Genomic DNA, 22,314 nt, shown 5'->3' on the forward strand with positions numbered 1-22,314 from the left:
TTTCTCTGTTTCCTTTATCACTTCTTTCTTCTTACCAGATTATCCAGTGTACAATATTTTAAATTAGACTGTAAGCTTGCTGGGCACAGGGATTATTTTGTTTCACAGCACAACAAAACATCAACTACACTTAAGTCTGTGAGGTGTTAGTGAAGTGCTATTACTGACATTGTGTATTTTTATCACTACTAGGTGTTTTCATTACTTATTTCTCATGGCCTCACTTCAACAAAAAGCATTTGTTGAATTGCATATTTACCTAAAATAAAATAGTCTCCAGAATTCTAAACCATTTAGTAAGGTTTGTTCTCCACAGGGAAAGCAGGGCTAGTCTTTTCTTTGTTTAGTTTTATCCATGAAAACAGCCTGCAGATGTCACCACTCTGTTCAAAATAATCTATACCCATTTCTCCTTCAAATGCACTGCACATCTTGATGGGGCACTGTTGAGATAGCAACCCTCAACACACACTCCATAGCAACTCTAAGTAGACCCTCTACCACAACAGTGCCCTCCACTAGTGAATCATAAACATTTATTTGATTCATTTTTTCCAACTGATCACAGAAATTGGCTACAATACAATAATAAACCCACTAGATTCAACATGGATGTGGTTGTTTGTTTATTTTATTCTCATATGAGTTTCTACAGGAACCATTCCTCACATCTTTAAGAAAAAAGACATGTCTCCTCAGTAAGAAAATGCAGAGATGCTCCAAATCTATTTCACTGTCTTCTTTTCAAGTTTATTCATTCAGCTCAACTTCTTCTTTTTTTTTTTTTTTTTTTTTTTTTAATAATAATTATGTGATACTCTCAAACTGGCTTTTACAGAGTTACGTCTTCTGGGTGGGGACAAATACATAAATAGACTGCTATCATCATCATCATCATCATCATCATCGCTCTACAGCTGTAGTTCCAACATAACATTGCACAAATATACTCAGCTCTTTAGAGCTTAACCTCTGAAGAGGTTAGCTAATAAAAATTCACTCTCTGTATTTCTTTTAGGGTTGGACTAATAAAAATGTTCAGTATTTGCAGTGGTCTGAAGGGTGATGCGGATTGGTGCATGTGTACCAATCCGGAATAATGCAGGAATGTGTACCAATGCAGGAATAAAATGTGTACTGATACATATCTGAGTCCTTTGAGAATTACTCCTCCTTCTTAGATATGTTTTTCTCCCTAACTTGACTTAATCACTTTAATTTTTATTTCTTGCCTTTCTGCCAAGGGGTTATTTACTCTTTTATCTGTTCTTCTCCAAAGACTAGTTTGTTTATCAAGTACCTCTCTGCAATTTCCTGGAATAATTTTATTATTATTTCTTCTCCAAACAGCTTTTGCTCAAAGTGCCGACAACACAAACATTGAAATGTACTCCTGTGATTAATGGTTCTAGAAAATTTGATGGACAGAGGGTACATCCGCAATTAACACAAAGTTAAGTTGCATCACCTTCAATAATTTACCAGAAGCTCTGATCAACCAGAGAGATTCCAGTGACTGGAAGCTGCCAAACTTGGCACCCGAGGATTTGAAGAAGGATCCAGGACAAGTACAAGACAACCAGGGGATCTCACCCACAGCATGAGTCTATGAAAGGCAGATTCTGCTTGACCAACCTGATCTCATTCTGTGACACAGTGATCTGCCTAGAAAATGAGGATGTGGCTGTGGATGTGTTTACCTAGATTTCAGTAAAACCTTTGATATGGCTTCTCACAGTATCTCCTGGAGAATCTAGCTGCCTATGGTGTGAATGTACTGCTCACTGAGTGAAAAACTGGCTGGGTGGCAGAGCTTGAGAGAGGTGTTGAGTGTATTTACATCCTGACTATGGCTGGTCAGTGGGGGTTTTCCCCAGGGCTCCAGGTTGGGGCCAGTTCTGTGTAATATAATGAACAATATGGACAAGGGGATCAAGTGCATTTTCAGTAAATCCACAGATGATGCCAAGTTGGGCAGGAGTGTTGATCTGCTGGAGGGCAGGAAAGCTCTGGAAAGGGATTTGCACAGATTGGATCGAAGGGCTGAGGGCAACTAGGTAAGATTCAACTGTACTTGGGCCACCCCAAGCAGCACAACAGGCTTGGAGCAGAGTGACTGGAAAGCTGCCGGGCAGAAAAGGACCTAGAGGTGCTGGTTGGACATGAGCCAGCTGCGCCCAAGTGGCCAAGAAGGCCAAGGGCATCCTCGCCTGTGTCCACAATAGTGTGGCCAGCAGGACCAGGGCAGTGACCATACCCCTGTACTGGGCACTGATGAGGCCACACCTTAAGCCCTGTGACCAGTTTCTGGGCCTCTCACAACAAGAAAAACATTGTGGTGCTGCAGCAAATCCAGATAAGGGCAGCAGAGCTGGGGAAGTGTCTGGAGCAAAAGTCCTGTGAGGCTAAGGGAGCTGGGGTTGTTTAGCCTGGAAAAAAGGACACTGAGGGAGGACACTGTTCTCTACAATTTCCTGGTAAGAGGTTGTAGCTAGGTAGGGATTGGCCTCTTCTCCCAGGTAACAAGTTAACAGGATGAGAGGAAGTGGCCTCAAGTTGTGTCAGGGGAGGTTTAGATCAGCTATTAGGAAAAAAAAAAAAAAAAAAAAAAATTACAGAAAGGGTTGTTAAGCACTGGAACAGATTGACCGTTGAAGTGGTGGAGTCATTGTCCCTGGAAGTGGACCCCAAAATGGTGTGGATGTCGCATTTAAAGACATGCTTTAATGGTGAACATGGTGGTGATGCTAGTTTGGTCAGACTTGATGATCCTTGAGGTCTTTTCCAACCTTAATGGTTCTATGGCGCTATGACCAGCCATTCAGTTCAACTCCATGACTGTTTTGGTATGTCTGCATTGAATACAGGTACTGGACAGAGGCATCCAAACTGGTTTATTCTAGCTGCCCTAAGTACTATGATGTGTAAGCCTTCTCAGCTGAACAAATTACCATTTTTAGCACTTCTATAAACAGAATTATATTGTTTTCAGCAGCCAAGATGATTCACTGAAAATTAGTTAGAAATAGCATCGCTCTTCATTATAATAGCAGATTCATTCCGGGATGATAAATCTGAAAAGGATGGTTTACTCAAGGTGTAAATCATTTGAAAAACCTCTTTTATACTTCCCCTGAGCTCGAGAGCTACAACTACTCAATGGAAAAAGAAACAGAAAGAAAATATCAGAGTAATAGGAAAAGTATGCATATCTGTACTGGCTGCCCTTTTGTAACACAAAAACATAGACACTAGCTGCTTATATATAAACAATAGAATCATGCTAATCTTGCAATACAAACTAGTTTAGGCTTACAACAGCATACTTGAGAATAGAACCAAAAACCCAGAGCTCTTCAGTATTTCAGTCTGACTCCTACAGGTTTAAAGCTATTCCTTCTGATATATTTTAATGTATCAATAGCTATTCCCACTTAGATTTCCTATAATAATTTTTTTGTCATTCAAGCTTGAAGTTTAGAGGTTTCTGCTATAGCTATCACTCTACCTGTATGCATCCTAGATAGCCATGTTGAGCAGCTATGTGAACAGCAGTATTTCCATCCTGGTCAACTTCATCCAGTGAAATCCCTTGTTCTTGCATAAACTGAAGAAGCCACAGAAGGATTTTCTCCTAAGGGCAAAGAAATGTCACAAAAGATAAAAAATAATGAAAATATAAATATACTACAGGAATACTGGTACTGTCATCTATTACTAATATTATCCAATAATCTCTTGTTTTCAGTCTCTTAATTTTGTAGGCTTAGGGCATCATGGCACTCTGGTTTGTCTTTCTGGGGGTTTTGGGTTTCTTTTTGCCCCCCAAGGAAAAAAGCTGAAATACTTTATTTTATAAAAAGACATAATAGGAAAAATATGAGTACTGTAACACATTCTGAGAAATTGTACATCAAGACTGTGCGTGCCTCTATGTTGCTGATGAAACCTGAGGAAGAATAACCCATATATCAATCTAAAAATCAGGTTGTGAAATTTGGTCAGACTTCACAAGTCTCTCCGGAAAATTAAAACAGGATTATGCTCAGATCACAGAGCTGAGCAGTTAGATTCTTCAAAGCTATAATCATTCCCCATCTCTGTGTGGTTGTGCTAAACAAGAAGCAACACAACTAAAACCAGAAAATAAAGCTACCCTAAGAACTCAATGTATTGACTCATGGAGCATTTGTATATTCTGCATTTTGGGAAGGATGGCGAGACTTGGACTGCAAAAACTTGCTACTGAAAGCCTGGAAGTAGAACGAAAGTAAACCATCTTTTTTTAACACTGCTTTTCATGTGTGTCTGTAGGTGTTCTTTTCTAATAGTGGAGAGTTATATATGTGCACTAAACTTCTTTGATTTCTTTTTTTTCTCTGGGCAGTTTATTTGGAAAAAAAAATTCTTCTCTTTAGGAACTTCCCATCTCACTCCAGATTAAATTTCATTTTGCCATAATGCATATGATACATAATGAAAATCTTGAATAAATCTAGATTACATAGAAAAGTGGGGTCCATTAAAGCGGACTACAGCGGCTTTCTCAGTTTTTCTATCTGAAAAGCTGAAAGGACTATATTACCTCCTAGCATAAAACTTTTTTATTTAAACACGTACTTTTTACTATTTTGCATTTATATCTATAATGTTATACTAACTCAGAGCTCCAGTTCAAAGGGGCTTTGTGAATTCTACTGTTGGTGAGGCAAATGCTGATCTACAGACTTAAGCGGAAGGATCGCAATACCTTCAGTGACACATAAGTACATAATCACCCAAAATTAGTGATGTAGAAACTAAAGTAGACCTAAATAAACAGTACAGAAAGCACATATAGGACTCTGAGCAGTAATTAAGTAGAAAAGAGAAAGAATAAAAATGAAGACAGAACATGCTAAAAAGGTTGGATATAAACCTGCATTTTTTGTGTAAAAGTACCACAGAAATTTTAATTGCAATGAAAAGGAGAGGAATTGTCAGGCCCTTCTAGAGCTATTCCAGGACGATTCTGCCCATTCAAGCATCTAGGTCTCCACTCACTATTTCAGAGTGTTACACTGTCTGATACTTATCTTTTTCATATCTTCACTTCAGCAGCAATTTTGTTCTTATTATAGGGTAAAGGCATAGGTATTTTGACTTCTTGGCTGAATAGTCAACACAGCTTGCAGGATGGAGAGATGGCTACAGATCACATATCCATTTAAAAACAATTTTGAGCAATTTTTCAATATGTCAGTGCTGTTGGCCTGCAAAGAAGGATTATACTACTCCTATGAATTGTCCCTGTGTTTTAATAATAAAAATATTTTTGCAAAACTTACCTGCAGAATTGGAAGACATTTCTTTGGAATGTATTAGGGACCAGAAAGTTAAGTATGTTCTGTAATTTTATGATCACAATCAGCATGGAGCAAATGATGCTTTCTAGTAATCTTATCAACAAGGAAATCAAGTGGCTGGGTGACTCTATTCAATCTTTGGACTTTGGACTACCTGTGCACTAAATGATCTCAGGCACAAGGTCATAGCTCTAGTCTAACAGTTTGTGTTTCAACAAACTTATCCTTGACCAAAAAAACCCATGAAAACATTTTTTTTTCCACTTAATACTAAGGGAAACAAAACCATCATATATCAAAATATGTCACGTTTCACTTTATTTACACTCATATTATGTATTTGCAGGAAAAATGTTTTCAGGAATAGATTTATAGTCTACAATTTATTCAGACAAAATGACAGTAAGAAAATTCATCAGATGAAGACAATGAAAAATAATAACCACTTATCTGTTAAGTAATAGGAACTGATAAATATTGGTAAATTATTCATTATATCTGTTACTTTTAAGATCTACAAGGCTTGTGCTCTAGCAGTTATTAACCCTCTGGAATATTCTAGACCTAAAATAATTCAAATCTCTCTACAAAAAGATTTCAGGAAAAATTGGGACAAGCTGCTGACTTTGGTTCCATCAGATGACTTTTGGAGAAGAAAGTACAACTAACATGGACCATTTAAATCATTACATGGCCTACAAAGGAAGAATTAGCATGCTGAAGAGTACTGACTCTACAGCTAATCCTAGCCCTACCACCTGATATAAATTATATAAGCTGGCCTTCCCAGTATCCCTTCACAGTAGAGGAGTAGGAGTGAGTGAAAACAACACATTGCTTTTGTAAAAATGACATTAGACAGGAAGGCAAATATCCTGAGGTGTAAAGCAAAGGTGTTTTGTTAGGTATCTGCATATCTGAATGTCACATGCTCCTTCCCACTGTGATCTCCAGAACTCTACCACCATCAAGGTGTGTACAGGATCCCTTCTAGATCTCCTCAGCCGTGCTTTAGGTTGGTTGCCCAAAGTCTTCTTAGATTTTCTGGAGTTCAGAAACCACAAACCCATAGCATTCCCTACCCTCTGCCTCTTACCTATGCAGTCCATATTTCCACAACATCCCTGATGGAAAGACTTTTCAGCCCCACAAAGCTTAAAGTCAGGGCTAGGATGATGTGTACCTGGGACTGCACCATCACGTTCCTCTGACATGGTGACTAGGCCAGACACAGCTGGCATGCCCTGTACTCATAACTTATGCCCAGCATGAAAAGGCCTGTCAACCATCATGGCTTCTCTTGTATAATCTCATGCTTAAAGAAACCCTTGCTAGGAGCTATGCTTCCCAGGCTACAGATTGACTTTGAGTTTTGTTCTCTTCAATAAGATTATTTTATGCATTCCCCTCTACCAATGGAAAAATAAAATGTTGCTGACATGTCCTTGGAGGCAAGCCACGACTGTAGTTTGATGACCTTTAACATAGGAACTTTGCTATAAACTGCCTTCTGCTGCCCATTCTAAATTAGAGTTCTTGAAGAAAAATATGGTGTGCATGTCTAATGCCTGGGGAAACAATGGATGGACTGACTCATAGAAAAGGATTCAATAACAGGTCTTCCTTATAAAAATATTAGTCTTGTAATTCTGCCAAGACCAGTGTTTACTTGGATTATCTCTCGTGTAAGTAATGGTAAAATAAATTAAATCTTCCAGGACAGCGCCAAGTAAGCATCTGAATTTCTCAAAGTGTTGTTTTTTTTTAACAGTTGGGTAAGATAGTCTGGCACCCCTTCAGCCTCAATATTTCCTCATATTTGAAGGTTGTTTATGGATTACAAATAAAAATATAATTGGCATTACTTATGAACTTTCTTTAGCATTCAGCTAAGAAAATTTGGCAGTAATTGATATATCACCTTTTCAAATTTCATGGGTGGTTGATTGTAGCTGGTGTTTTTTAAGTGTAGAGTTTCCTTTCTGCTTTGAAAAGAATCTAGATAAAGTGTGCCAGATCTGGTTTTGGCAGTAGATAGCACAGCTCACTGAAAAAACCCCAAAACATCACTGGCTTTAGTTTACACAAATATCTTTAGAGATGAGGACAAAATTAGGTTAATCAAGTGAAGATATGAATTTAAGTTCACACGCAACTTTCTCTTCCAAACTTTATCTTCCCAGTAGCAAGCACTTTTTTCTTATCCAGTTTTGATCTGGCTCACATATTTTCTATCCCTAGTGCTGGGTTTACAGCAAACTTGCAAACATTAGCAATCTGTATATTCAGCAGGGTCACATCTCACACCAGTAACATCTGCAGTGTAGGGAAGTGTAGAAAAAGGTGGTCTTTGCACAGCATGAAAACAAGGTTTTTTTTCTGTGTGCCTATGGAAACAGCTGCAGAAAAAGTAGACTCCCAGGTCCATAGCCTTCCAAAGCTGCCTCCTCTCCTTCCCTACTCCTACAGTAAATTCATGCTTGGAAAGAAGCAGTTAAGAGCAGAAATGTGTCACAATAATTGTATAGCATTGAATGAGACAACCACACACAGCAAAGAATGGTTTTCTTAGTGGTTATATTTTGTTTTTTCTCTCTTAAAAAGAGTAAAAAGCATTAGCACAAAATCAGTGATGTTTGGTGTCCCCACCAATGTCTGGCAGGTTGGAACTAGATGGATCTTTAAGGTCCCTTTCAACCCAAACTAGTTTATGATTCTGTGGTATCTTTAATGTCTGTTGAAGAAACTGTGGGATAAACTGGTCCACCTGCGAAAGAGATTAGAGAAGGATAACTGATCACGATTCCTTCCACAGTAGTTCCTGGAGAAGGTCCCTTGAAGGGGAGTTATTGCAAGATCTACTCAGGAGAAAAACAGACATTGTGGGAAGAGAATGTAGTGCAATTAAGCAGCATATATGTTCCTCCATATATTAGCAAAGCACTAGAATGCTGTACTTCAGTGGTGTGTCACTGTATATTAATAGACAAGTTAGGTGTGAAACAGGATTGATTTACAGTTAGCTCAGCTGGCTAGAGCATGGTACTAACAACATCAAGCTTGTGGGATCAAGCCCCATATGGGCCATTTATTTATGAGCTGGACTACATGACCTTTGTGGGTCCCGTCCAAATCAGAATAATCTGCAAATGTACAACTTATTTTTGTATGTCGTTTTCAATGAAAAGCTTGTAGTTTTCAATGAAAAGGTTAAAGCTAGACAGTTGATGTTCAAGTTCCAAAATACTTCACTGCCAGTACAATGAATTCTTAAATTGAAAAATTTTGTTGCTCTTCTGATGTGTCCTATGAGTGCTCTAGTTGACGCTGATGTCTGTATACATTCTTGGGATTTACTGGTTGGCCTAATATGCCAGCTAATGTTCTCTTTGCCATTATTGAAACTTATAAACCAAAACCCAACTAACCAAAAATTAATCAATGAAACAATCAAACAAACCACTTTGGAGGGAAAATGCTGAAAAAATTATACAGACTAAGTTGGGAAAAGTTTTGCTATACTTCAACTAATTCAGAACACCTGTAATTAAAAGCCACAAAATTACACACATGCTTTAATTCAAATTAACGTATAAGCATCTAAGTAATCTATTTGAAAAAGTAAAAGAAAGTCATACCTGGCCATAGCAACCTGCATAATGAATAAGGCTTGGGTGGTCTTTTGAGCAACTGAGTTCTGCAATAGCTTCTGTTTCGCTTACCATCCACCGAACACACTCCAGCTGACCATTCTAAACAAGCAAAAAAAAAAGTCTAGATTCCAGCTGTTTCCATTCTAAATATATCTACTAGAGAGCAAAAAGCTTATCAGAATTATTAAAAATTTCCAGTTTGATTAGGAATTTAAAGAATAAGCCAGTAATGCCATTTGTCTTTTTCTGCAGAAAGGTTGGCTTAATTAACCTTTACTTCCAATAATACTTGAGTATACTTTGTCATTCACAGAAGAGAGTGTAAATGTGCCAGACTTCTTCCTCTGAGGGTGCCCCAGCGCAAGTATTTCTAATGACGGACTTGTCCTGGACATTGCCCAGTCATTGACAATGATGCACATGACTGGACTTGTCCTGGGTCATTACAAAGCTCTGTAAGAGCCTTTAAGTGATCTGGCTTAACTAAATCTTGTGGCTCTTGATCCTTATTTCCAGAGCGGTTTTCAGCACAAATACAATGATATTAATTTTTCTTGCTCTTCCTTTATACTGTAACTCCTATAATGTTGTACTGTGCAGGGTGCACACCTATTTTCCACAAAACTGGTAGGTATCAGAATTTATTGGCTTACATATTATATACCTATCTTGAAAAAACAAGAAAGAAAAATTGCTAAAATTTTGTAAGACTTTAAACTGGCAGACTGTAACTATACAGTTTGACAAGGCCAAGATTTTGGAGCATTTCATTAGTGCAACTTGGTATCAGTTTAATTTTCTAATAATATTGCTTTGCCCAGAAAAAAAAACCCAACAAAACAACCCTGCCACTTGCACTAGGGTCCTGTAATATGCAAAACTGCAGACTAGAATCCACCAGACTTCTCAGTTTCCAAACTTTTCCCAGAAAGCAAGCAACAATAAATGCCCCCAAAGAAACAGAAACTCTTGTATTATGTTTCACCCCTCCCCTTCTTTGTCCTTAGGGTATTTAGAGGATAAAAGGAATGACATTCAACCACTTATTCTCACTAATAAACCAGAACTGCTATGGTTAAATCATCAACCTTCCTGCACTATCTTTTATTTTAGTGTAGTAAGACCATGAATTTTCGTATTTTCCTACATAGTAAGTTTTCCTGCAAACTTAGAATTAAGTTTTTCAGATTTTAACGGGTTGTTCTGCAACATGTACATCTTAACTTTGATGCAACTGCTTTAGACAACCAGGAATTTTCACCTCAGTGTGCTTTTATGCTTTGTAAACTTGTTCTCACACTTGTCTTACAAGATTATACCAGTATTTGGAAAAAAAAAAAAACCAAACCATCCCACCAAAATTACAGTTATGCCCCCTAAAGAAACAACTGAATCCAAGTTAAGTGAAAGATGCTTGAAATATAACAAATAGTCTTTAGACTCAGATTTAAAAATTAATGACTGATTTAAAAATTAATGCATATGCATTGACAACAATGTAAAAACTGTCACTGTTATACAGTGGATATTACATCTTGTGTAGTTACCCATTTTACTTTGCTTAAGTAGTACCAGCCAACGGGTTTTTTTTTTTTTTCCTCACTTTTAAAGCTTCAAAAATAACATCCTGCTGGATGCATTTCTTACTACCATCACAGGAGGAAACGAAAGGACCTTTATGTCATGTTACAGTAGAGGAAGGGCCCGTTACCTTTATTGCTAATCCAGCTGGAGTCAGCTGCTCAATGTTTCGTTCATTCAAACAGTCTTCACCCATCAAAGAAGTGAGATGCTGTAGGCATTCTGCATGTCCCTTTGATGCTGCTACATGCAACAGATTGTTGTCACATTCATCATGGATCTTATCCAGATTATCTGCTGCTAAATGTGGCTGTTAAAAAAAGCCTGTATTAGTTACAACTAAGGATAAAAAGATACATTTATCCTCACAGCCCGAGGAGACACAAGCCAAACAGTAAGAGGTTTCCCAATGGGCATGCTCTTTTACAAGTCAAAATCCAGAGCTTTTCACTTCACTGTATAGAAACCGAGTACTATCAGCGTAAGTACACAGGTAGGTTGTTCACTGGCTTGATCCATTGTCAAGTTTCTCTCCTACTCATGCAATTGTCATGCAACAGTGCAAGATCTTAAGTGCCTTCAAGTCTTTGCACTAGTCTGATCAACAAGGTAGCTGCAAAAATACCCACATTTTAATAATTTCTGTCTATTTTCAGTTTTCTTTCCTCTTTCTTTTTCCCTTTGGCAGATGAGTAACTGAAGAGAAAGACATTCCTGATCAATTTTGCTCAACACAAAAGTGGTATCTTATACTAAGTACCGTTTAAAATGTAGTTAAAGCACGTGACAAAAGACTTTCATGTGATAGTTTGTTTCTGTGAAAAAACCTGTTGGGATATTTAGTCAAAGTTCTACACCACCATGATGTAATACATTATTTCTGCCCAATTCAAATTTAAAGACAAAACATTTAGATTTAGTAACTCCAAAAGAAAAAACAGAAGACTGAAGACAGAGTCAACGAGTAGCAATAACAAAATTCCTAGAGTTATGCAGTTTTGCCAGAGTATTGTTCCATTAGTGTACTTAATGAAGAGGTTTCAACCAGTATGGAAAAATTACATATTTTCCTACCTTTTTTACCCCCAATTCCTGTTTTAGGATGAATTTAACTTGTTTTTATTTCTTAATGAGTAATCTAATATTCTCTTCTGCCTCTGTCTAGTTTTGAATATCTTCCCTTGTTCTTGCTTCTAGGTTAATGGCATGCCTTTGTGCTTGAGCTAGACTGCTAAACAGCGAAGCTAAACAAAAATCTAACAAAAATCTAACAAAAACAGTTTTTATACATACACTCTGCCTTCACCAGCTGTTCCGTGTGGGATCACATGCTCTGCATCATTCTGCTAACTTGCAGCTTTGGAAACAATCATTGACAGTGCCTGATCACAGTGCTGGAATTTATTAAAAAAACCTTTATATGGGTCAGAGGTCAATGAGGCTTTAGAGAAAGCTCCTGCCTGAGAATGCTGCTGAAACAAGACAGCATAAACAGTCCTGAATAATAATCAGAATACAACAAAAGCCTCTCTGTTCCCATCATCAACCTCCACATAACAACGGTGGTAAAACATCAATAATTGAGCAAAGTGACCCACAAATGTGAAAGGCAAAATTCAGTTAGGATTTAAATTTGATATTTAAGTGATCCTATTAGTTAAAATGTCAGCCTTCTTTATTATAATTTCAGTGTACTATATAATTTAGTGTATAATAAAACAAAAATCTTGGCCATGCATATGTAAAACTAGCATCTTGGTTTTGCTACATATTTTATTTAAATATTAATACTTTCCATTTGGAAGCCCATATGCTTATTTTCTAAGGAGTCTACAAGATAAAAAGGGCAGTGGTTCAAAATATGAGCTTCATCAGCTTAGCTGCCTTAATAAACCACATCACAGATCACTTTTATTCTATGTTTCTTATGAAAAAGATGAGGCTTACCAGTAAAGATATCTGGCCTTCCTTTACAATGTTTAAGATGCTCTTATTTTTTTTCACCTCTTCGCTCTTCTCTTCTGGGCCACCTGCAATGCTCCAGTTCATACTCAGTTCCTCTAGCTGCTTGCTTTCTGTCATTGCCGTCTGCAGGTGGAAAGCCCTCCGCTGGCAGTTCGGCATAGCTTTCTCTGCTTTGTGAGCAGGAGGATCAGCAAGTGTCCTGCTGAGGAAGCCCTTGCCTTGGGCTTCAGATTCATGGGTTGAGCTACACTTAACTAAAGTCTGGGAAAGCTCTAATTCTTCTGCTGACTGCTTGTGCTGATCAAGGACAATGGGTTGCGTTTTTCTCAGCTGAGCGCCTTTCACAGGAGACAACACACAGAACTGTGTCCCGACAGCAGGCGAGCTCTCTGTGCTCCCTGCAGGACTGGTCTTGATACTTAGACCATTTACAGCTGAACATACGCTTAGAAGTTTTTTCTCAGGAGCTACCTTTGTAAAAGGAACAGGTTGCTGACTTGATTTAATATAAGGCACATCCAAAATCTCATCCATATCCAGATCATAGTGCTCCAGCTCCCCAAGCAGAACAGCAGGCTCAGTGCTTTTGCTTTTAAGGCTCTCTCCTTCTCCTGGACTCTGGTCATCGTTTGGAGTTGCAGACTGAGAATCACCACCTTTTTGGTATTCTCCCTTCTGGTTCTTCTGCTCATCACTTTCATTGTTCTCAGAGCTTTCTGGCTGGTGCTTTAATGGAGAAACCCTCTTCACTGGTCTGAATTTATTGCATACATCTGCAATTCCGGTTGGCTTCTGTGCGTTTCCAAGAAGAGTCGAGACCCCACAGTTCCAGCTGCTGCTGGAAACTAGAGAAGTAGAGGAATTTGATTTAGCAGTGAGTACTACCTGACATGGGACATGATAGTATGCTTTAAAGATATACCTGACCAAACACTGGAAGCAAGAATTATACGATAACATACTGGATTCATATCTAAACAGATTTAATGGCATCTATCAAAACTGAAGAATTCTACATTCCTAAAATTAACCTTCTTCAAGGACATATAATTAGTTCTAATCAAGTTATAACCAAGAACACAAATTGTCCATGATCCAACAACGTGTGCAGGTCAATGGTATCCTGGGGTGCATCAGGAAAAGCATTGCCAGCAATGATCTAGAGGTGATCCTCACACTTTACTTGGCCCAGACAAAGCTGCATCTGGAGTGCTGTGCTCAGTTCTGGGTTCCTCAGTGCAAGGGAGATGTAGCTACTGGAGTGGGTCCAGCAGAGGGCTATTACTAACAAGGGACAGGACCATCTCTCTTACAAGGAAAGGCTGAGGGAGCTGGGCCTGTTCAGCTTTGAGAAGAGACAAATGAGGCAGGACCTCAACAACGTCTGTGAGTATCTGAAGGGAGTGTGTCATGAAGATAGACTAGGCCCTGCTCAGCAGAGCCCAGCGACAGCAGGAAAGGTAATGGGCAGAAACTGATGCACAGGCAGTTCCACCTGAACACAAGGAAGAACTCCTTTATTGTGCACATGACTGAGTACTGGAACAGGTTACCCAGAGGGGTTTTGAAGTCCCCCTCACTGTAGACATTCAAGAACAACCTGGACACAATCCTGTGCCACGTGCTCTGCGATGGCCCTGCTTGAGCAGGGAGGCTGGACCACAATGACCCACTGTGGTCCCTTCCAACATGATCTGTTCTGTAAATAATAGCCTTGTGGCATTTACAGGGGTCCTGTCCAGCCATGTTAGTTTGTACTCTGCTCTTCATTGAGAGGCATCATAAGAGTAGGATGATTTTCTGGGAGGGCAATAAAAGAGTTACTCAAAAGTTTTTAGCAGATTTGTTTTAGCACCAGTAACAACAACTCAATTTTTAAGGCCTGTTTCCTCTGGAAGATGTATTATTCTTACAAGAACTAGAAATTCATGAACATCACCTGAGAGCTGGGACTGTTCAGCTTGGGGAAGGAAAGGGTCAGGAGGAATCTCATCATTAAGAAGAGGTAACAAGGCTCTTCTTCATGACAGGACAAGACGCAACCAGCACAAAGTAAAATATAAGAAATTCCATCTGAATATAAGAGAACACTTTTTTAAAATTGTGTGGCTGGTCAAAAACTGGCCTAGGTGCCCAGAGACTTTTTGAAATCTCCATTGTTAGAGATACTGAGAATTCAACTGGACACAGATCTGGCTTAATCTGCTCTGGCTGCCCCTGCTTAAGCACAGTCATTGAACTAGATGATCTTAAGTGGACACTGCCAACCTAAACAATTTTGGGATTCTCTGATCTAAAAATTAAGCCTACTTATTGAGGTGGGATGTTCCTTCTGAACTGCTCCTCTCTATGTTGGACTTCTCTGTCAAACTTTCCATCCCTTATATGCATGACCTGTGTACACCCACATACACACCCACAGCTCTGGACCTTACAGACAATTACTTCAATGCACTGCAGGATAGTTTAACCAGTGAATCTGACTTGAGAAAAAGGAAGGAGATCAAGTCAACTGAACTGGTAATCCTATTGAACTTGAACTCAATCCTACTTAATTTGCACTCTTTCATAGTCTCAGCTGGTGATATTGATGATCTTCATAATATTCTGGAAAAGAGTTGTCTTTCTTTTGTTATTTTCAGTTGAGGGACAGCACTAAAACCCCCAAATCATTTAGGCAGTTACTATGCCCCTTTCAATGTACACTAAGAGTTAATGCATTCTAAAAGTCAAGAATACTGTTCAAACAAAGCAGATTTATAACATGCGCTAACTGCATATCAGTGGGATCTAATTTGTGGTCAAAACACACAATTTGCCATGAACACCTTCCTAAGGAAACAGATATATACACTTTCAGTGCAACATTAATATCTGAAGCAAAATATTAGTATGGCTTAGTTATGGAGGTCTGAAAATTACATTAATACTTTTGGAAGTGCTTAAGAAAACATTTCTGAAGAAGAAATAAAAATAAAAATAATCAAAAGGCATGTAACTTAGTGGGCCAATACAAAGAACGCACTGTACTGACTTATTTATGTATTGTATAAGATTCTAGGTTCAAAGGCCTACACTTTTATGTTGGTTTTATTTACATGTGAAATTTTTTCCAAGTGATACAGGGAAATGGATACCATATGTTTCCCAGCTGTTTTGTTCTGACAGGAACTATTAAGCATTCAGTATGGAAATGAATTCTGTCTGAATTTTATGAAAACACTGCTTTCAACACAGGGGTTTAGACAGAGGAAAGGGCATCAACATTTTGTCGTCACTATGTTTAAGCTTACACTTATTTTGTTGCTCCACTTTCTCCATGTTTTAACTTTAATAACATGCACTTACATAAAACTCTGATGACCCAACTGTAAAATCAGGCACTGAGAAGAAGCAATGATGATTGTTACAAATCTGCCTCAGGTAATTGTGAAGTCATGTATTTCTCCTTTCTTTCATTAAAGTTAGAGCAGAGTAAGGTACCTCCATTTCTCATAGTTTTTTTTCCCAACATCTCTTTACAAACACTGTTTTTCCAGGGGGAAAAAACCAAACTGGAACACCAAAACCAGTCAGCAATATTTTTACTGACCTAAAAACATCCTTTTCACTTAACTGAGATGATGAATTTCAACTGATTTTAATAAAGGATTAGAATATAGCATTTAACCATATAGCTGAAGGGACAAAAGCAAGTCAGACTAGCAGACACAGTATTTCTTTGTGCCATTTACTCCTTGGGAGTTGCATCAGTCCTTAGGCAGTTACAGCATGGCTTCCCTCTACATGACGCTGAAGCCGTAGCCTGGAGTGGACCAGGACATGGCTCGAATCTCTTTCCTTCTGCTTCCAGATGCTTGTTCCCTGAAGAAGCGAAAGCAAGTGTTGCCTATAGCTTCCAAAGCACCAGCACAGCAGGAGTTACACTGAGTAGTCTTGAACAGCTGCTCCAGAGGAAAAGCCTCTTTCTCATCTCTCCATACTTATGAACTCAGACAGAGGCCATTAAAAGTCTGGGTCAAATAAATACTGTTTGATTATTTTATAAACAGTAAAAGATGGTCTGAGTTTAAGGCAGGGGGCTAGAATGTGGAGCAGCTAGTTTGATTCCAGAATCTGACAAATAATTATGGGCATACTCCTAAAATGTGATGTTTTTTCTCCCCCTAATAATGTGTCAAAATTATTTCCCAAACTTTTATTCATTAATGTAAGAGACCTGGATAATCCTATTATCGTGTTACTGAGGTAAAAAGAGCAAGGAATACAAAACCTGCAGACTTTATTCACATCAGTAAAACAGTGTTAGCTGCCTGACTGAGGTGTCAAAGTATCTTTGGCACAAAAAACCCTTTTAGCTGATGAAAACCTGCAAGGATCGAATTTGCAGATGTAGCTCTTCACCGTATATTGTGTCTACGTTTTTTTGAGGAAGACAAAATGCAAATGAGTCCAGATGCCTGCAGGCTTATTTATAGGTTTTCTTACCTATATATTTACTTATAGATTTCCTGGAATTACTGGGGGAAAATCAGCAGAAAAGCAGGCAACTAGGGAGAAACTTCTCTTTCGTTTAAATTCCCATCTGATTCTATTTTCAGGAATCAAAATTGATCCTTATTACACGTTTCCAGGTGGAAGCATCTGTTGACTTCAGAGTATTTTTCAATCATCTTTATGTGTACAACATGGTGAGAGGTGGAGTTTTACTTAGTATACAAGCATCTGTATAAACTACAGGTTAACTGAGTTCTCTCCAACCATCAAGATAACCTCATGCACATATGAAATTTTACACTTGTGACAGTTTCTGTGGTATTAACAGTCTAATGCCAAACATCAAAATGCCTCTAAATTTTCCTGAGTATAATGAAAATATCAATATTATGTTTTACTTTAAGAAAGTCTGTGAATAGCATTGAAAACTACCCATATTTTTTTTAATGCAGTATTTCAACATATTGCTCATGTAATATTGGGAGAGGACCTACAGCAAGTCTACACAAAGTTTCATATTTGGAGTTTTACTATTATCTGAAAGAAATGCCTGAGCTGCTTCCTTGTGATATGCCTTCAGCAGAGACTTGAATCAATTAGGACCCATGTTAATTCCAGGTCCATTTAAAGTACTGTAATTCTGACTTTGTATACAGGTACTGAAGTCCTGACTACACTGGGGAAACTTTCCAAAAACTTGTGGTTGTTATCACCAACGTATCTCCAACACTTACAGAAGTATGTGGGCTCCATGTGATAGAGAAAGGGGTGTCTCTTACAAATCAGTGGATAATCAGAGCCAGATCTGAATATCTCTTTACTTTATCAGTATCACATAATTCATATTTAACTGAATTCATTTTGACTCAAGGTGGCACTGTTTTACAGTTTTAATTTATCAATAACCTGTGCCAGGAATACATATTAGAATTCTTTAATATAAGCTCTATAGCATGAGAACCTGAATTAAAGAACAACCCTGAACAGATAAAAATGGAGAGGGCTTGTTCCCATTTAAGAGGAATTTCAAGTCACTCTAAAGAAGAAAGAAAGAAAACAAAGGGTAAATAAAAAGTAATGCTTTTAAATAACAGTGCATCTTTTCCAGGTAATTCAAATATTTTGTGTCTCAGTGAATGAATATTTTTTCTTATCTTGGCTTGAAGAAGAATAATATAAAAGCTGTCATTCTCAATTAGAGAATACAGGAACAGCAAAGAAAATTTTGAAATTAATAAACTTGGTTTACTCTTGTATAGACTGATCTATGGATATAAAAGGAAGATAGAAAGCAAAGTTCTAATGAAAAATCAGAAGAAATCATTCTGGCACAAAATGTGAGAAAAAGGAAGAGGGAGGATGCAAAAATTAGGTAGGAAGAGAACTTATATGTAACTAGCATATTTGGTTTTTTACTAAGAAAATTCTTCAAGTATTCTACCAAGGAATGATCCAATCGGTATTGTATTGTTTCAGACATATTTACCTCAGAGATATTTGGAGAACAAGTCTGTGAAATGGATGCCTTTTAACACTGCTTACAAATAAAATTTTACTTTATTTTCTCATACAACTAAAAACTACCAAGAGCTTGAGATAGAAATTTTCTGTAATTTTCTGTTCATTGATTTATTCACTTTTCTCAATAAGGAAACTAATATTTTGAATATTTTTTCAAATGGAAGTTCCTCTGAGAATGAATAAAGCAGCGCAGAATGATAACTGCTGGACATTAAAAGTGAATTTGGTTTTACCAATCTGTGAATAAAGATCTAGAATAGTATACTGCCTTCATTTGAAACATGCATTTAATGATAACGGAAAGTCGTCATAGATGACAGAATATACTTCAACAATGACATGGCTCAGTGAAGCTTGTTGAACACAGTTGCTCTTGAACCATTTGCTCAAGTGTCCTTAGAAAATTTGCCTAGAAAGAATACAATCAATTTCATGCTTAATAACAAAAGCATGAACAGTTCATCCATCAGTCTATATTAAACAATGGTGGAAATCAGTGGGCACTCTGCCTAACACTTCATTTCAGGAAGTATGTGCTAGCTAGGTCCATTTCTAAACCACATTCTTTAATTTTCTATCTTTGAAGATAAAAAAAAAATTACAGAATCACAAAATACTCTGAGTTGGAAGGGATCCACATGGATCATTGAGTCCAGCTCCTAAGTGAATGGCCTGCACCAGGCTAAAATCCACAATCTTGGAGTTTATTAGCACCTTGCTCTAAACAACTGAAATAATGTCCACCTTAGTGGTTATAATGCTACCTAAAGATCATTATCTTGGTGCGTGATTGTAGAAAAAACAATTACCCTTAATCAAGCTTTATAAACCACGATTTTCCTGGTTTTTTTACCAAATCTACATATCTTTCCCCTTGTAATATGGGCAATTAGAGAATGAGAGAATTAGGGAATCAGAGACCTCAACAAATTAGAACAAATTCAGCAGTATGAAGCTGAAGACAGGAAAGTGACTCATTCTGCTCCTTGGATAGGGTAACCCTGGATGTACAGATAGACTGGGGAATGAGGGGCTGGAGAGCAGAGGCGTGGAAAGGGACCTGAGGGTCCTGATCAATGGAAAGTTGAACATGTGTCAGGGAAAGCCCTGGACTCCAACAAACATGAGCCAGCAGTGCCCTGGCACCAAGGTCCTGGGGTACACCACGCACAGCATCATCAGACAGGCAAGGGAAGGATTGTCCTGCTCTGCTCTGCTCTGGGGCAGCCTCACCTCCAATGCTGGGGATAGTTTTGGGTGCCACAATACAAAAAAGACATTGAACTGTTAGAGGCTTTGAGAAGAAGCCATAGGAGGTGCAGCTGAAGTTGCTTGGCCTGTTCAGCCTGGAGAAGAGACTGAGGGAAGACTTCATTCCAGTTCTGCAGTTTCCTCGTGAGGGGAAGCAGAGAGGATCAGAGAGGATCAGAGACACAGATCTCTTCTCTGTGGTTACCAGTGACAGGATTCAGGAGAATGGCATGAAACTCTGTCAAGGGAGGCTTAGGTTGGATATCAGGAAAAGGTACCAGAAAGTAGGTGGGCACTGAACAGGCTCCCCAGGGAAATGGTCACAGCGCAAGCCTGACAAGAGTTCAACAACTGTTTGGGCAATGCTCTCAGTGACAGAGTGGTGTGACTCTTGGGATGTCCTGTGCAGGGCCAGGAGCTGGACTTTGATGGTCCTTGTGAACTCAGAATATTCTGAGTCTGTGATTCTTTGATTCTGAGTCAGGACTGAGACTGTGCTGCTGCATGACTGTCATGCACATCTTGCAAAAGAGTGAGGCAGGAACAGGACCTTCCCAACAATACACACCACCAGCCAGCGCTGTCCAATAAAGTGAGGTGAGGGTGGCATTTCAAGGAGGAAAAACTACACATGGGGAAAAAGTTTGTCAGACTTTCTACTATCTCCCTTTCCAAAAGAACAAGTAATCTGAGCAAAAGTTACAGGCAGTCAAAAACAGTTAAAAACACCAAAAAGGCTGCTGAAGGAATTATGCTAAATACTTGAGAAGAGACTGACTTCTAAACACCAGTATTTGCCTAGGATTAAAAGTGCTTGGAGTAATTTGAAAACAATGTAACCAAATACTTGCATATGGTACTAACTGATTATCCAATGTTTACACGAAACCGGGAAAGAAAATCAGAATGACAAGGCTATTTACCAAACTTATCTGCAAACAACGAATAGTAACACTTCCATATTATTAGTCATATATCCATAACAAGGAACTGGTCTGGTTTACATTTGTTTTAACAATTCTGCTGGTGAAAATAGTTGCCTATATACTTATATATGCATAGTTGCATATGTATACATATATATATAATTATTTTTTCAAGTATAAGTTGAATCTTACTTTATCCAAAATTTTGTCTTAACTGTCTTAGTGAACTAAGCATTTTCCTGGGACAAAGATGACAGGCAATTGCTTTTTAGAGTATGACATGTTTTATTTATGGTCAACATTTGCTTAACTTGTAGTTCTTCTGAAAAAATTATTCTTGGATAGTTCTACTTTCATAGTCCTCTCTGTTTTAAAGGAGAAATGTAACCTCTAAGCAGGAGTCAGTATGTGGTAGAATGCTGGATCAACTCTTTGTAAAACCTCTGAGTTTTTCTATTTATAAATATTTGAATTAACAGTGAAATGTAGATATAAAATTGTATGAATGCTTCATGCTATAGTATGAAAGATTTATTATACAACCCATTTTCATAAAAATTAGCACAAATCATCAATACTTTGGCAACATTATTTTAACGATCTATCAAACAGGGAAGGCAAAAGACTGTGTCAAAAGCAACAATGAAAAGATACCAAATGGGGCCTTTCACAATGTTGACTAATCCTGCTCTGTTGATATTTCAAGATACTTGAGATACTGAAGTCTGCACAGACATATAAGGTGATACCCTTCCGTTCAGCACCATGTTACTCAGTGATTAAACAGAGTAAAAATAAAAAATATTTCAGTACCACCTCCTATTCACCAAAATAAATGGGAAGTAGCAAGAAAACCCAGCTTTTAGTACTGTTTCCACTTTGCCAATACTACTATCAGTGCAAAGGTCTCTTTTTGACTCAAGACTTTTAACCAATCTGCTATTAACCTCCATGAGCGGACTCCTCAGAGCTACTACAGTCTTCCAGCAATCTCTGTACTTGCTTCTGTCAACCCCTTTTCAAGGGAACAGATGAGTACTGATGTAATTAAAATCATAATCAAAAAAAGTCCACCTGCAGAGGCAACCATGGAATAAGAGAGATACACAGTAAGTTGTCAGCATCCCACAGTCCAAAGGAAGTGCTCATAATCAATATTTTATCCTTACTATTGGACTGCATTTTACTTTATGACTACTACCTGAATTTTAAATGGAGAAAGCAGAATGGGAGGAAGAATATGAGAGAGAATGGTGGGAGCACGTGGGGAGCAGTGAGGTATTAAATGCTATGGAGAATGACAGGGAAGAAGGAGGAGCAGAAGGGGAAAGAAGTAGGTGAAAAAGAGGAAAGGAGGAGAGAAGTAGGCAGGAGGAATGCGAGAAGAGTAGAAGAAGAATAGTGTGGAGCAATGATGTGACAATAGGAAAACAGAGAGAGAGCACGAGAGTGGAAGTAAGAATGGGTAAGAAGGGAAGAAGACAGGAAGAAAGGGGGAAGGAAACTACAGAGGGAAGATGGCAGGATGAAAGGGATGAGGAAGGGGGGAAGAACCACCAAGAAGGAAGGAAGAGA

General features: G+C 38.3%; 1 protein-coding gene across 5 annotated transcripts in view; it reads right to left on the minus strand.

The window, feature by feature from the left end:
* SNCAIP (synuclein alpha interacting protein) overlaps positions 1–22,314 on the minus strand; it is a 97,056-nt gene that overhangs the window by 18,867 nt on the left and 55,875 nt on the right. For all 5 annotated transcript variants that reach the window (XM_040090869.2, XM_040090872.1, XM_040090870.2 and 2 more), the window contains 4 exons: positions 12,527–13,389; positions 10,710–10,889; positions 8,984–9,097; positions 3,509–3,634 (listed from right to left, as the gene is read on the minus strand). In XM_040090869.2, coding sequence (XP_039946803.1) covers positions 3,509–3,634; positions 8,984–9,097; positions 10,710–10,889; positions 12,527–13,389 — 1,283 coding nt within the window. The remainder of the gene's footprint in view (positions 1–3,508; positions 3,635–8,983; positions 9,098–10,709; positions 10,890–12,526; positions 13,390–22,314) is intronic.

Source organism: Hirundo rustica, chromosome Z (assembly GCF_015227805.2).
Source record: "Hirundo rustica isolate bHirRus1 chromosome Z, bHirRus1.pri.v3, whole genome shotgun sequence".
NCBI lineage: Eukaryota > Metazoa > Chordata > Aves > Passeriformes > Hirundinidae > Hirundo > Hirundo rustica.